This window comes from Salarias fasciatus, chromosome 1 (assembly GCF_902148845.1).
Source record: "Salarias fasciatus chromosome 1, fSalaFa1.1, whole genome shotgun sequence".
NCBI classification, from domain to species: domain Eukaryota; kingdom Metazoa; phylum Chordata; class Actinopteri; order Blenniiformes; family Blenniidae; genus Salarias; species Salarias fasciatus.
Window position 1 is genome coordinate 33,373,435 of NC_043745.1, and position 13,916 is coordinate 33,387,350.

A 13,916-nucleotide genomic window follows, 5' to 3' on the forward strand; every position below is an offset into this window, starting at 1 on the left:
TCACGGTAGCCAGGCCAACCAGCTTACTTTGGAAGAAAGGCAGGTTATGCCATGGACGGGTCACTAATCAATCACTGGACTGACACACAAACACAGGCAATCACTCATTCACACATTCACACCCAAACAGCAGAACTACCAATTCTCCAGCCATACTTTGCTTCAGGTTGTGGACCCGTTCAAGAATATCATTAAAAAAAACTCACAATCTTGATTTAGATTAGCTATTTGAGATCTAATGGGGAAAATTCTGCATTTCATTTTTTTAAATCTATTTTCTGAAAACATGAAAATGCAAACTACAATGTGAACTGAGACACTTTTATGACACTGGTTCCCCTAGAGTCAGAGAGCTTTCACTGGATATGGAATTTAGAGTGTCATTAAGGTGGTATGTATGTACAGAAAAAGTGACATAACTGTTTTAAACGTGCGACAGCCATTGTGTAGTTGTTACCATTTTTCTCTTTTTTCTGCTCTCATGGATATATGTACTTCAGTTTTCAACATGTTTCACAGGCTCAGCCTCAGACAGCAATTGACAAGCAGAGACCCCCAACTTGTTTCATTCTAAGGAAGTCTGAAATTGATAGTGATGATAGATATCATGTGGGGAAGATAGGGTGACAATAAATAACGACTGGCATCATAACATATTGTCCTTAAACAAACGGGTTATTGTCAAAGATATACAGAGCAAAATCAGGCCTCCCCGTGAGTTCCCGTACAACTCGTGAAATAAGTAATTGCCTACATAGACTAAGTTGTTGAAAAGGCTCTAAATTTGAGTGAAATCTGAGCTACAGGTGAGACACTGCATTATGGCGCACCTACCTAGACTTTGAAAATTTAAAAGGAGAAACACAAAAAGTATATTTTTTATCATGAAGAAAGTGCATTTTTCACTAAACAGACAAATATTCGATCACCACCAAGGGTCTTCCTTGTTTAAAACAGACATGCAAAGGTCACATGCAGCACTGGTCATCATATTAGGCAATTCCCTAAAATAAATTCCTGAAAAAAATTGTTTTGCAGGTGATGTGATGATTGTTATTTCAAACAGATTTGAAGCATAAGCGGAAACTATATAACTGAATAATTTGAAAAAACAAACAAACTAAAACTTACAGGTTAAAATTAAAGAGATCCACTTTGTTCTTTCCATTTAATTAGCTGCAACAGTTAACGTAAGTTGTTGAATTAAGGATTACCGGTCCCAAAGTATTTACAAATGCACCTTCTTGTTTCAAAGCGTGTACTTCAGATTAAGGCTTTTATTTTTCTAAAAAAAAAATGACCGGAAGTTCCTTGTGATGTTTGTGAATGAGGCTCTTGTTATGAAGGCGGTGACCGGATGTGGTGCAGTCTAGGGGCTAGCTTGACAGTGGGAGTGAAGATGGCGGCGTACAGTCGCTCTCAGCTGCAACTGCTGCTTTTATTCTCCGTCTGTTTCTGCGGTTTCGGCTCGGTCTTCGGCTTGAAGCCAGCCAGCGGCCCGGCCGAGCCGCCCAACGCGCCCGTCCTCCGGCCCGCCGATCCGCCGGCCAAAGATGCACCTGCCGCGGCCGCCGCTGGGGCCTCGCAGCCTCGAAGGGCGACCGGCTGGAAGCTGTCGGAGGAGGAGGCCTGCCGGGAGGACCTGACGCGCCTCTGTCCCAAGCACACCTGGACCAACAACCTGGCCGTGCTGGAGTGCCTGCAGGACCGCAGAGAGGTAAGCGGCCGCCCTACGGAGCTGACAGGTCCCGGGCTCCATCTGCTGGGTGTGTCGCCCCGGTGGGTCCGACCCCGCTCCCCCGCTCCCCGGCTCCGGCTGCCAGCGGAGGGGAACATCTGCACCTGCTCCAGTGTCTCCACCACACAGTCTCTTCAGCCAGAGAGCTGTGGCTTCCCCTATGATTTCCACCTGCCACACTTCAGAAAACCCTCCAAAAATTTCAAATAAAGACACAATGAAACGCGAATAGAATACAGACTTAGCCGCTGTCTTTGAATAATCCATCAGTAGTTTTAAAACAGTAGATATCCGCTAAAATCTCCCTCTGTTTACATACATTTCAATGATTACTGAACACATTATAGCAGTGATGATAATCAGTTACTAATTAGTCATTAGCAATGCGTTTGATTGACTTTGAGGGCATTTACTATTTGCAATTATCACATGCAACCTTTGATGCATTTATGATGGAGAGAGTTTCATAGACAAAGAAGCGTTATCTAAGCAGCGTCAGGAGGTGTAATGAAAAGCATTGTTTTCTACTTGGATGATCCTAAAAGACCAGATATGTCATGTTCTTATATCCTGTATTTAACCAGGTTAAAAAGCCTTATTGCGATATGAAATGACTTTTCAAAATTGTTTCATTGTTATGTATCAAGTATTTATATATATAAAAGTATTATTTTCCTCATCTAGATATTTTGCGCAAACTGACTTCTCAGATCATCCAAAAAAAAATCTCTATTATGTTTAGAATATGCTGACTGTAGTGAAAATTGGTCTTGTTTGCTGCCACATGAAATAATCTTTTTGTTTGGTTTTTCTCAGCTTTCAGTAATTTCTTGTGCAAATGATTGTGTCAGATTGACACATGATGGAGCTTCCTGTGACTGAAAGGTTTTTTTTTTTTTCTCTGTGTGAGTCTGGCCATCAATTCAAGGTTTTAGCTCTTGGCTTTTTGTTTTGTATTTTTCAAGGAAAAACAACTTTTCAACCCAGAAACATATTTTACATACATGTTATACATCTACAGCAGAAATGCTACATAAATGTAAATATAACTCTGTCCCCTTCATAGAATTGTAATTAAGCGAACTGGTTATTCACTGAATTGCTGTGAGAACACAACAGGTGTTCTGAATTACATAGCTATATATTGTAAGTGTTTGAAGAAAAAAAACAAACAAGCCTCTTGGGTTAAGTTGTTAACAGAGGTCATGACTGCTCTCCTCTGACTCACTTAACAGCTCTCTTCATATTTTATTTATTCACTTTGCAGTTTAAGTTGATTTTCTCTGAATGGTTTAAACACTTATCTCTTCACGCTGCCTGTAGAACCACTCAGATGGAACAACGCTGAATGAATAAAATCTGAAAGTGATTTAAAATGATTTGCTGTGAGAAGAGAAACTTAAGCAGTGATTTTGATGATAGATTGAAAATGTGATTTGTTTTGTTGATACGCTGATGGTGTTTGGGTCTGGGCGTTCATTCCTCCCGTCCATTGTTCTTACTGCTGAGATCCATGGTCGCAACATGGAGATCTAACATTCGGTGGAACCAAAGCCACTTCTAGACAAACCTGGAGATTTGCTTTAATGGAAAATGGCCTGGGAAAGTCCTAATCAGCAGCCCAAACCACCTTTAACTTCCTCACTCCATGTGGAGTAATGGCTCTATTAAAAAGCTCCTTGTATTTGTGATCTCATTGTTTCCGTTATAACCCCGGTGTCTGAGTGTACATAAGGATGCCGATGTAGACCGAATCGTAAACAGAGAGCTGTGCTGCACTACTAAAGCCCAGCACCGCACCCACCTTACCGCTGTCACTATCCTTAATCTCTAGCCAATCTTTTGTTCACTCTTCCCATCGCTTGTGAATGTCACTTTGAATGCTTTCCCACCAGATGTATTTTGATCAGCCTAGTTGAGTTTTTGGTCAGAGCGCAGAGCAGCTGTGCCAGTATGAAAACAAAATTAAACTGTGGGCCACATTAGAGCAACATCTCCAAGGATGAACTGATTAGGATGTCTCAGAGCGGCTGCAGCTGAACTCTGGTACAACTTCAGTGCTGTTTTAAAGCAACCACAATACACTGTGAACCAAATTTACATATTTAACCAGTTAATGAATTAAAAGTTGAGAACAAACTGGACAATTGATTTGGAAATCACAACCCCAATGCAGAGTTTTTTATTGTACAGTGACAATAGCAGATTTTCAAGCTGCTGTGAGTTTGTAAAGCTACTATTAGGGGCTTAAGTTTGAAGGAATGTTTTTGAAAAAAAAAATCCTTATATTCAGGACTCAAGTGCAAAGACTCGACTTTGACTTGAGAAACAATGACTTGGCATCACTTCTGATAACAGAACAAAAATACTCAGTTTGTAACGACGTACATGATCATGCCACTTCCCATTTGCCATATCCAGTAGTCATGGAAACATGACGCTTCACCCTCATAGTATAGCTTTCAGAGATTTTAGGGCCGAGAAAGAAAGAAAAGTGTGAGAGCAGCTACACCAAACTTCTCCAATTCATTTGCAATTCAGTCTGCAATAGATGTGCACTCTGGTTCACACTCACTGTTCTGAAAGCTCCTTCAAATTCGACCTGAAGTAGTTCAGACTTTGAGACTTTGAGGTGCTGATCTGCATCCCATCATCTTCACACATACGCTATGGGTCATCCTGCAGGCACTCACATGGCGTTGCTGAAAGGACATCAGCATCTGGGAAAAAAAAAGAGAAAAAAGCTCCAACTTCCACACTCCAAACAATGGAAACTGCTTTTTTATTGATCTGTTGTGATAGAAGTGCTTCAGCGAAATGAAGGATTAATGAACCCGAGATGTTTTGTGTCCCCTCCGCATTCAAATTGCACGCTACCTTTTTTAAAGTATTGTTGGGTGAGAAGAGCTTTCCCGCCTCTCCACCTCTTCACCTGTTAATGCCTCATGGTATTACTAAGTTTAAGGTGTCATGTGCTTTGAGCTTTTCGCACCTCTGCGTGCTGAAAGCTCGGTGAGTTTACTGCGAGTTCCTGTCACGGCAGTAATTATTAACCTGCTCAGCTCCGAAGTGAGTTCATGTGTGTTTGTGCAGTCAGGTGACTCGCTGCTTGAATTTAACCCACAAACACAGACCTGCTGCTTTTGTTGTGTTTGTGTGTGTCCTCGTGATGGAAAATACAAACAAAGCCATCTTTCACACTCTTGGTCCTCCACCGCCCACACACTCGGATTCATTTTCATCTCTTTTATTTTTATTATTTTCTCATTCTGTTTCTTTGTTTAAGTCACGCTCGGCTGTGTGAATCTCTGTGCTCCAGCTGAGTGACGGCTCTGTTTTCCCATCTGATGAGCAAACTATTCAATGTTAATTAACAACCAGACCTTCAGCTCTGTTCATCCATTGACTTATCCCATAATTCTGTCTCTCCATTGTTCCTGCCTTCGATTTTTTTCTTCATTTAAAGATTTTGACAGAAGTGTGTCCGTACATATAAGAAGGATATCAATTTTCTACTTATTAAGCTTGTGTCAGGGTTTCCTTTTATTCCTTTTATAGTGTATTCATGGCTACAGACGTAGTGTGAATTTAGGTTTGTAAAAAAGCAAAATAATGGCTTAAAAATGCCTCAAAGCTCCACACAACTACATAACAAACACTTAATAAAAGCTAAATTATTGAGTATCAGTCACTGTTCCTCACTGGCATTTTTATTTCTTTATCCATCATGTGGAGTCTGTCCTTCCTTCTCCATCACACTAACATTACTACACACAGTGTCATTAAAAGCTTTTTATTGAGTTTTTCCTGAGCTGAAGGTTTTTTTGCAGCAGTTGTAGCAAAAGTACTTTTCTAGTCCCAACATCACAAATATTCATTTTCTGTTATTTCTTCTATCACATAATCACACTGTTTATTTATATCTGTGGAGAGATTGCAACCTCTTATTGAAGCTGTTTTAAAGCTCCCCACAAATTTACTACAGTGTGTCTCTTTTCTCACTGGTTTCATTAAGAAAATATTCCTGAGAATAATGAGGCATGAAAGTATTTATCAGTCAATAATGGAATGGTCTCCTGACATGTGGATTCTTCTCTATTTAGTCCTGTGTCTTGGTTTTTAAACAACAGAAAACAGCATCAGATAGATTGATGACAAAAATATTGACCCATTTTACAGCTTTAATAACAGCTGCTGCACAGTGTTGTATTAAAACAGAGATGGGATCATATTGAATGTTTTGGGAGCAGGAGAAAATGGGTGGATTCTAAGGAAAGGTATGAATCAATGCCTGTCTAAAATTATCTTATAACTAGACTATCATGCCTGATAAAGCTTTATTAATTCGGTGCAAATGCTAAATCTCAGGGTAGAAGTGTTTTCAATAACAGGATGCACAGCCTCTCAGTATCTGAGACTTTTCGCTGGTGTTATTTCTTCACCCATTATGTTGGCTTTATGGCATCATGCTGACACACACACACACACACACACACACACACACACACACACACACACACACACACACACACACACACCCTCCTCTGGCCCTGAGCGATGCCCTCTTTACTGAGATAATTACATCGCCTGGACTCCATAACAGCTGTGGCCTCCTGAAGAGGTAAATGGCTCTTATAAATCTGCCTCTTCCCTCACATAAAGACACACACACACACACACACACACACACACACACACACACACACACACACACACACACACACACACACGCAGCTTCGCAGCAGTTGAGCAGCATGCAATTTCAATACAGCGTTCTGAGAAATTATTTGTGGCGGTTTAAGCCCTGAAATCCGACAGCTGAGCGACGTCTGAGCACCGACCGCAGCTACGAACTGACTGCTTGACGGGAAGCTACTTTGCCTCGGTACAGTCGGCCCCTGACGTCTCCAGCTGTGGTGCCAGAGTCTGCCTGACATTCACAAACTCGGGATTGATGGCCTGCAGCGTGTGGAGTCTGCAGCCTGATTTCTGTGTTGATGCATTTTTTTTTTTTCTGTTTATAATGTCTATGTTTCTGCTTAGACTGGCCCTGATTGTTTGCACCAGCAGTGGCTGCTGATTTTACGTCTGGTTGGGAATACAGACCCGGAGGGGTTCTGCTTACACACTGATTCTATCTCAAGTTTTGTCTTCACTTATTCTAACAATTTAATCAGCAAATAAACCAGTCAAGGCTGTTGAGGCTGTAAGAGGTTTTTTTTTTCCTGTTGACATCTTAATTGTTTGTGTGACTCGCTACTTGACATCAGGAACCAACATTGACTGGTGTGTTTATGCTGAAATGACAGAACCCTGCGGCTTTTACTAATTATGATATCCTCTAACAAGAAAGGCAGGTGAGGTTTTACTACAAGCACATCAACAAACCGCTTGGCTTGTCATTGCTGTCTTTTATACCGCTGTATTCAACTGTGACTAACAAAGGGAAGGTACACCAAGACCAAGTCATCAGTCAGTCACACCAAGGGTCAGATTATAGTAAAGTAATCTCAATTCTTATATTGATCTGAAATATATGATGAGTGTAAAGTCCTCACGGGTCCAGACTGGGACAGCGACACCACTGTGCAGGCCCCCAGAAGAAAATATATATTTAAACAATCTAATTAAAAAGGCAGAGTTAACTATCAGTGTCTAACCCGAACCGAAACGTTAACCTGGCAAAAGCCATTTTGACATGTGCAGCAACGAATTGCTTCACATGTCAGTCTGGGATTTCACTCGGCAAATCTGTTCGGGGAAGGAGGGACTTGCTGTGGAACTCTTTGTTTTCATTGGACGGAAGGACACAGTGCGCCCGCCTAACCATGTTTGGTTTCAGCCAATCACTGCAAAGAAAAAAACCTCTTGCTGATCGTTTTTCAAAGACGCAATAGAGGATTCATCCAAAACAGATTTAATCGCTGTCGGGATATCCATTGTTTTCGCTAGCCATGCTAATATTATTAGCAGTCCGTCGCTTCCTGCTTCCGTCAAAGCTTCATGTCCCGCCCTAAACGACGCGTGATTGGTCCGACCGAAAAAAGTCCGAGCCCGAGCGCATTGAGCTCGAGCGGTGCAAGATGGATTCTCGAGGTGTGTGAGAACAAATACCGCGAGAATTCAGCTTGCCAGCAAGGTTACCGAAACGTATCCATTTAGTAAAATTGTTTCAACTACTGGTGGAGGATTAGATGAAAATCCAAGCTATCTGTTGAGTTGTTTTTGATTTACTTCAAGTTTAGAATTATTGAATCAAGTCTGTAGTAGATATTATATCTTACTATTATAATCACATATGTTAATATTAAGATTATGAACATGATTGCATTGTAGGAACTGTGTTACATTAACTTAAATTACTGCTTAACTTGATGGATTATGATAAGTTGGTCATGAAATATTTTAAATATTACTGGTATTTGTAAATGCACTTCTCAGCAACAACACAGTCAGGTTATAAAACTCAGTGCATTTTTTCAGTTGACCAGTATAACAGAATTTAAGTGTTTAAAAAGTGTTTTGTTTATATGACACTTTGTAAAGTTGTGAGATGAGTGGCTTCCAGCTCTCCTGTGATTTTTTTTTCCTGAAACAGTCATGTATATTTTTTTGATTTTGATAGAATTTTTTGGGGGGGAATTTACAGATATAAGTATCTTTATGAAAGCTGTGTCAAGTCACAGTGCTAGCATTAAAATCCCAGTTTGTTTTCGTGCGTACAATGAATATAAGTGTTGTTTTTTAAGTTATTTCTAGTTGGTTTGGTTTCCACCTGCTGTTTTTTTTTTTTTTTGTCTCCATCTGCTTGCAGGGAAAATATCTGTTCCTGTTTGCTGGTGCAATTAAGGTCAAGGAGAGTGCACCATGGCAGTAATTGTGCTGTAAAACCACAATTATGGAGTAAAAGGTGCTTAAAAGCTTAGCCATACTGCTGAGTCCAGGATACTTTCTGTGGTTTCATCACTGCAAGCCACTCCTTCCTTTTACATTGAATACAGATATTCAACAGCTTATATTCGCAGATCAAAGGCAGTTTCAATATACCTTCACCAACCTGTGAGATTCTTTTTTTTTTTTTTTTTTTTTGTCTGGAACCGTGAAATCGATTGGCTTTGAGCTTGTCACATCACACGTTACTTCATCCTTCTCCCGCACATTTATCCTCTGGTCCCGCTTCAGTTTGATCAGTCTTCTCAAATAATCTGGTCTTTATTCAGAAACCCTTTGAAGTGAACAGAGCAGCTCTCCATTAATTAATAACTCCTCGTCTTACTAATTGGTCATTTTTATCGAGGAGTCCGCCGAGCGTCTGTATCCTCATTACAGTCATTCCTCTGTCAGTGCAACGTTTAGTGGAAATGAGGGTTTTTAAGTCAGAGGAAGGCTTTTTTGTCTCCGTTCCCGTGGGCAGAGCAGAGTTATCACAAAGTGCTTTTATGTCTTTTTACTGCAAAGTGATGTGAGGCAGTAAGAGGAGGCTGTGCCGTTGTGTTTCCTCTGATAGTCGAGGATGTTGTGGGCGAGTTTATGGACGCCTTCTGCTGCTCTCTTCATAATAAACTGCAGCCGTTTGGAGAGAAAGTGCGTTATGCTGCTTCAGTGTGAAATTGGTGCTGAGGGTTTCCCAGCTATATTTTTAGTTTGGTGTCAACTTTGTGAGGCAAATTAAAAGGGACAGCCCAAGGAGTGGAGTTTGCTCTCAAACACTATTTCACACAAAGACTGATTTAACTCCTCAGAGTTAAGTTTGGTGCAGTGATTAAGCGCTCTTGCCTCACAGCAAGAAGGTCTTGGGTTCAGGTACTGGCCGGGACTCGGGGTCTTTCTGCGTGGAGTTTGCATGTTCTCCCTGTGTGTGTGTGGGTTCCATCCAGATTCTCTGGCTTCTTCAAACAGTCCAAAAACATGCAGACTGGCTCCAGCCTTCCGTGATCCTGAAAAGGATGAAGCGACTTAGAAAGTGGATGGATGGAAGTCAGGTTTAGTTAAAAATGTGATGGATGTGTTTTCTGCAGAACTTGATTGTGCTGAAACTCTCGTTTCTCCCAAAATTAGGGTTTTTGATTCCCCTTTTATTTACAGCTCAGCTGTGAGTGGTGCTGCCCAGCTTTGCATGAGCTTTGTGGGGGCGAGCGCTGTCGCCTTGGTTGATAGAGTCTGAGCCCAGACTGGAGCTATTAGATTCCCATTGGTTGAAAAACCTGTGCCGTTTCATACCGAAAAGATCTGGCAAATTTGATTTTTTTGCACTACCCATATACTCAGCTCTGCGGTTCATCCCACAAATGCATGATTTTTGAAGAATTCTTATCACAAAAAGAAATAATCTTGAATTTTTGTGCTGTTTAGATAATTAAGTTTGAGATCTATCTATCTATCTATCTATCTATCTATCTATCTATCTATCTAGCACTTTCTCTCTATTCATCCCTCCCTCCCTCTCTTTTTTACTCTCACTTTCTCTTCATTATCCCACCACATGCTCTTACTCTCTCTCTGTTTTTCTACAGGAAAGCGAGCTGGCTCCTGACTGTAACCATGTGAGTATCTCACTTTATACACACACACACACACACACACACACACACACACACACACGCACACACACTTAATTCACTCACTCCACATGTTTGTGTTTGTAAATTCTTCAAGGTACAACTCCCTGAGTTGAACATAAAAAATTAAAAAGGCGACTCAAAATGGAATAAGATTAAAAAGGTAAGAAGGAATCATATAGGAATAGCAACACATACATGCATATAAGAAACGTGCATCAATATTTAGTGCGAAATAGGTCGGTGGTGCACTATAACAGTGATGCTTCCCCAGTATTTCTGTCACAGATGCTTTTAAAGATCCGGTGATTTCCCAGCTTCCCTCCCAACGCGGCCGATGACCTTGACAAACTTCCCTCTGCTCTAACGTCCGGCATGGTCGGCCCTGATTCGGCTGTGCGAGGTCCTTTAAGTGTCTGGATGATAAACCTTAAGTGTTGGAGTTCAGGGTGGCTAACGGCAGACGGCTTTATGAAACTCCACAAGGCTAATGGACCACTCAGACCGTCTTTATTGCAGCACCGGAAAGCACCGGCTGCAATTAACATGTCACACGTGCGCACGCTCATCGGTTTGGTCCTATTTTCTGGGTGGCGGGACTGTCAGGAGCTGTTATCTCTGGCTTCTGCAGTTGCAGCTGCGCTGCCAGGAAAACAATAAACACACAAAGGAAGACAAGAGAATCTGAAGACAAAGGAGGCGTTTGGAGGCGACGGTGGATTGAGTGAACTCTGAAATGACTTGCTGGGTTAGTTTAGATTGCTGTGAGTCAGTCCGTAACGCCAGCATTTTAGCACTCTCAAAAGAGGAGCTTCACATCTCCTCTAAATTGGGATACCCAGGGGGGGATGGGGATCTGTGTTAAATATTATTACTTTAAAGTTATTAAATAACCCAAAACTTGCTGAGAAGCTTACTAGTTCTACTGTTCATTATCATTTATTAAAGCATCGCCAAACCTGTTTTAAATTTATTTTTTTTGGCATCTATCACTTAAGCTAAACCCAAAATAACCATTAAAGTATTACAAATGTTTAATTTATTTGGAACCAATAACAACAATTAATGTATGTCAATTAATTGAGGTTTTTATGTAAAGATTTTTTAAACAAAAAAGGAGGTGAATAAATAAAAGCACACTTTATAATTCAGCTGTTATAGCTGATCGTACTGTGTTAGTAGTGTTTTCTGGTATTTCATCCTCACAGACACTGAAACTATTATATTTAGTTTAATATTTTTAGGATGATTAATAAATTCTGTTATATCACACATTCATTAGAGCAGGACCTTAAACACTAAAACTAATATTTTTTTCATACTTTACCTCCTACATTTAATTTAGTTATATATTTTTTAAATTTTTTTTGTAATAATTGAAATTTATTTTATCATGTTGTAATTTTAAAAATGTTTTTTCTTTTTATCCTTTTACGAGTGCTGTCGAATGGAAAAACATCATGAAAGCTAAAAAATAGTCTCTAAGTACAGATCTGCTCAAACCATAACCACCACCCGCTGATGCTTCTAACTTGGATTTGAACTTTGGCTTGTTTGATTATTTAATTAGCTGAATGTTTTTCTGCTCTGTACGTTCATGAAATTTTACTGTCCCTCTTTCTATAAAAGCTTCTATGGAACTACAAATTCAATCTGACCACAGATCCTAAGTTCGAATCTGTGGCGACGGAGGTCTGCAAAAGCACCATCGCTGAGGTGGGTCCGGACCGCAGCCACGCTCTTCTTACAGCTGGTTTTTATCCTGAAGTTGTCTTTGACCCACCCGACGTTTCCCATCCTGCAGATTAAGGAGTGTAACGACGAGGAGCGAGGGCGGGGCTACCTGGTGTCCTGCCTGGTGGATCACCGAGTGAACATCAGCGAGTTCCAGTGCAACCAGTACATCACCAAAATGACCAGCATCATCTTCAGCGACTACAGGCTGATCTGCGGCTTCATGGACAAGTGCAAAGAAGACATCAACAACCTGCACTGCGGCAGCATCAACGTCGGACACAAGGTCAGACGGAGAGGGCCGTCACAGTCGAAGCAGGCTGGATTGATCTTTATATGTAAAACAAGTGGAATTTCTTATTTCTAAAAAGAGCGGAGGCTGGCCTGCAGCTGAAAGAGATGCTGAGATGTTTGTAATATGAAGAGATCAGAGGGGAAGCAAAGGTTGAGCGATTTTAGAGAAAAGGGTAGAGGCTTCAGGTGGAGATGATTTTAATATGTCAAAGAGAAGGTGAAGAATTCAGAGAAGATTCATGCATGTAGTGAAGGAGGACATTGAGATGGAAGGTTTAACTGTAGATGAGGCAGAAATCCTGAACGAGCAGCTGAAAGATAAAGAAAAATAAGAATGCGGCCGGTTTACTCCGAGCCGAAGGCTTGATGTTGAATGTTTCAGAGAGAATGTGAACTAAAAATCCAGATTGTATTACCCTGATTAGATGAGAATATAGATGCAGTGCTACTTTTCATTTTTTTTACAAATTTTCCCTCATTGCAGTTAAATCCAACTGTGCATATCGCCTTGCTTTCAGAATGACGATTAATATTGACACTTAATGTAACACATTACAATGGATCCTTCACAAACAGGTATAAACGTTATTCATTTATCTTTCGTCTATTGCATAAATGTAATGTGAGACTACTGTTAACTCGCACTTCAATCTGAAGAATATTCTGAATAATTATTGTCGTCTCCTTTTAGAAGCTGCTTTAGGAAGTCAACTTTAGGAAGCTAAAAACAAAACCAATCAACACCTCCACGTCTCACCAATTAACACGTCATCCACCATTTTTAATCAATGCAAAAAAAATGTAGTTTTACTTGTGTAATTCCTTCTCTGTGGGATGCAGTGGCTTCTGAATGTTAATTAGTCCTCGACAGGCAGCACAGGTTCTCTGTGATCGATGCTTCTTTCAGCTGTGATGGATTTGTGCAGCTGTGGATGATCGAGATGTTTCTGTGCATTTTTCAAGCTTCACTTTCATCAGCAGAGCCTGTCGAAGTTTGGATTGAACTATTTGTCGTGTTTATCATGTCCTCCCTCCGTGTAACTGCTTGTTTCTTGTTCCCGTGATAATAAGTGTTCAGCGGAGTTGAGTGGCCTCGGTGACTCACTTCAGGGCTTCGCAGCTTGTCGCTGCAGCAGTCTCCTCTGACGCCCCGTGGCCGCTCGTCTCTTGTCAGGACGTGCACACCCAGGGCGAAGTGATCGCCTGTCTGGAGAAGGCGTTGGTGAGGGAGGCGGAGCAGCAGCAGCAGCAGCAGGATCACGTCCGGCCAATCAAAGAGGAGTGTCAGAAAGCCATCCTGCGGGTGGCGGAGCTGTCGTCGGACGACTTTCACCTCGACCGCCACCTTTACTTCTCCTGCAGAGACGACCGGGAGAGATTCTGCCAGAATGTGAGAGGATGTCACTGCTGTCTGCACCCAAAAAAAAAAAAAAGTCTTACATTCAAATACAGTAGAGATTATGCCGCATATAGTTTTAAACTTGTCGGAGAAATTCAATCTGACTGGATTTGGTCATATGTCGTAAAGGATTTAGCCACTCTGTGGTCTTTGATACTGAAACATGGGTGTAACTGTAGAACTTTGGTTTGTC

At 41.1% G+C, this 13,916-nt stretch overlaps 1 protein-coding gene across 2 annotated transcripts in view; it reads left to right on the plus strand.

Annotated features, from left to right (window-relative positions):
- The first annotated feature begins 1,399 nt into the window (after nucleotides 1–1,399).
- The window catches only part of LOC115386423 (Golgi apparatus protein 1-like), a 35,802-nt gene continuing 23,285 nt past the window's right edge, over nucleotides 1,400–13,916 (plus strand). For both annotated transcript variants that reach the window (XM_030088686.1, XM_030088678.1), the window contains exons 1-5: nucleotides 1,400–1,717; nucleotides 10,252–10,281; nucleotides 11,926–12,012; nucleotides 12,101–12,316; nucleotides 13,499–13,714. In XM_030088686.1, the coding sequence (XP_029944546.1) occupies nucleotides 1,400–1,717; nucleotides 10,252–10,281; nucleotides 11,926–12,012; nucleotides 12,101–12,316; nucleotides 13,499–13,714 (867 nt within the window). The remainder of the gene's footprint in view (nucleotides 1,718–10,251; nucleotides 10,282–11,925; nucleotides 12,013–12,100; nucleotides 12,317–13,498; nucleotides 13,715–13,916) is intronic.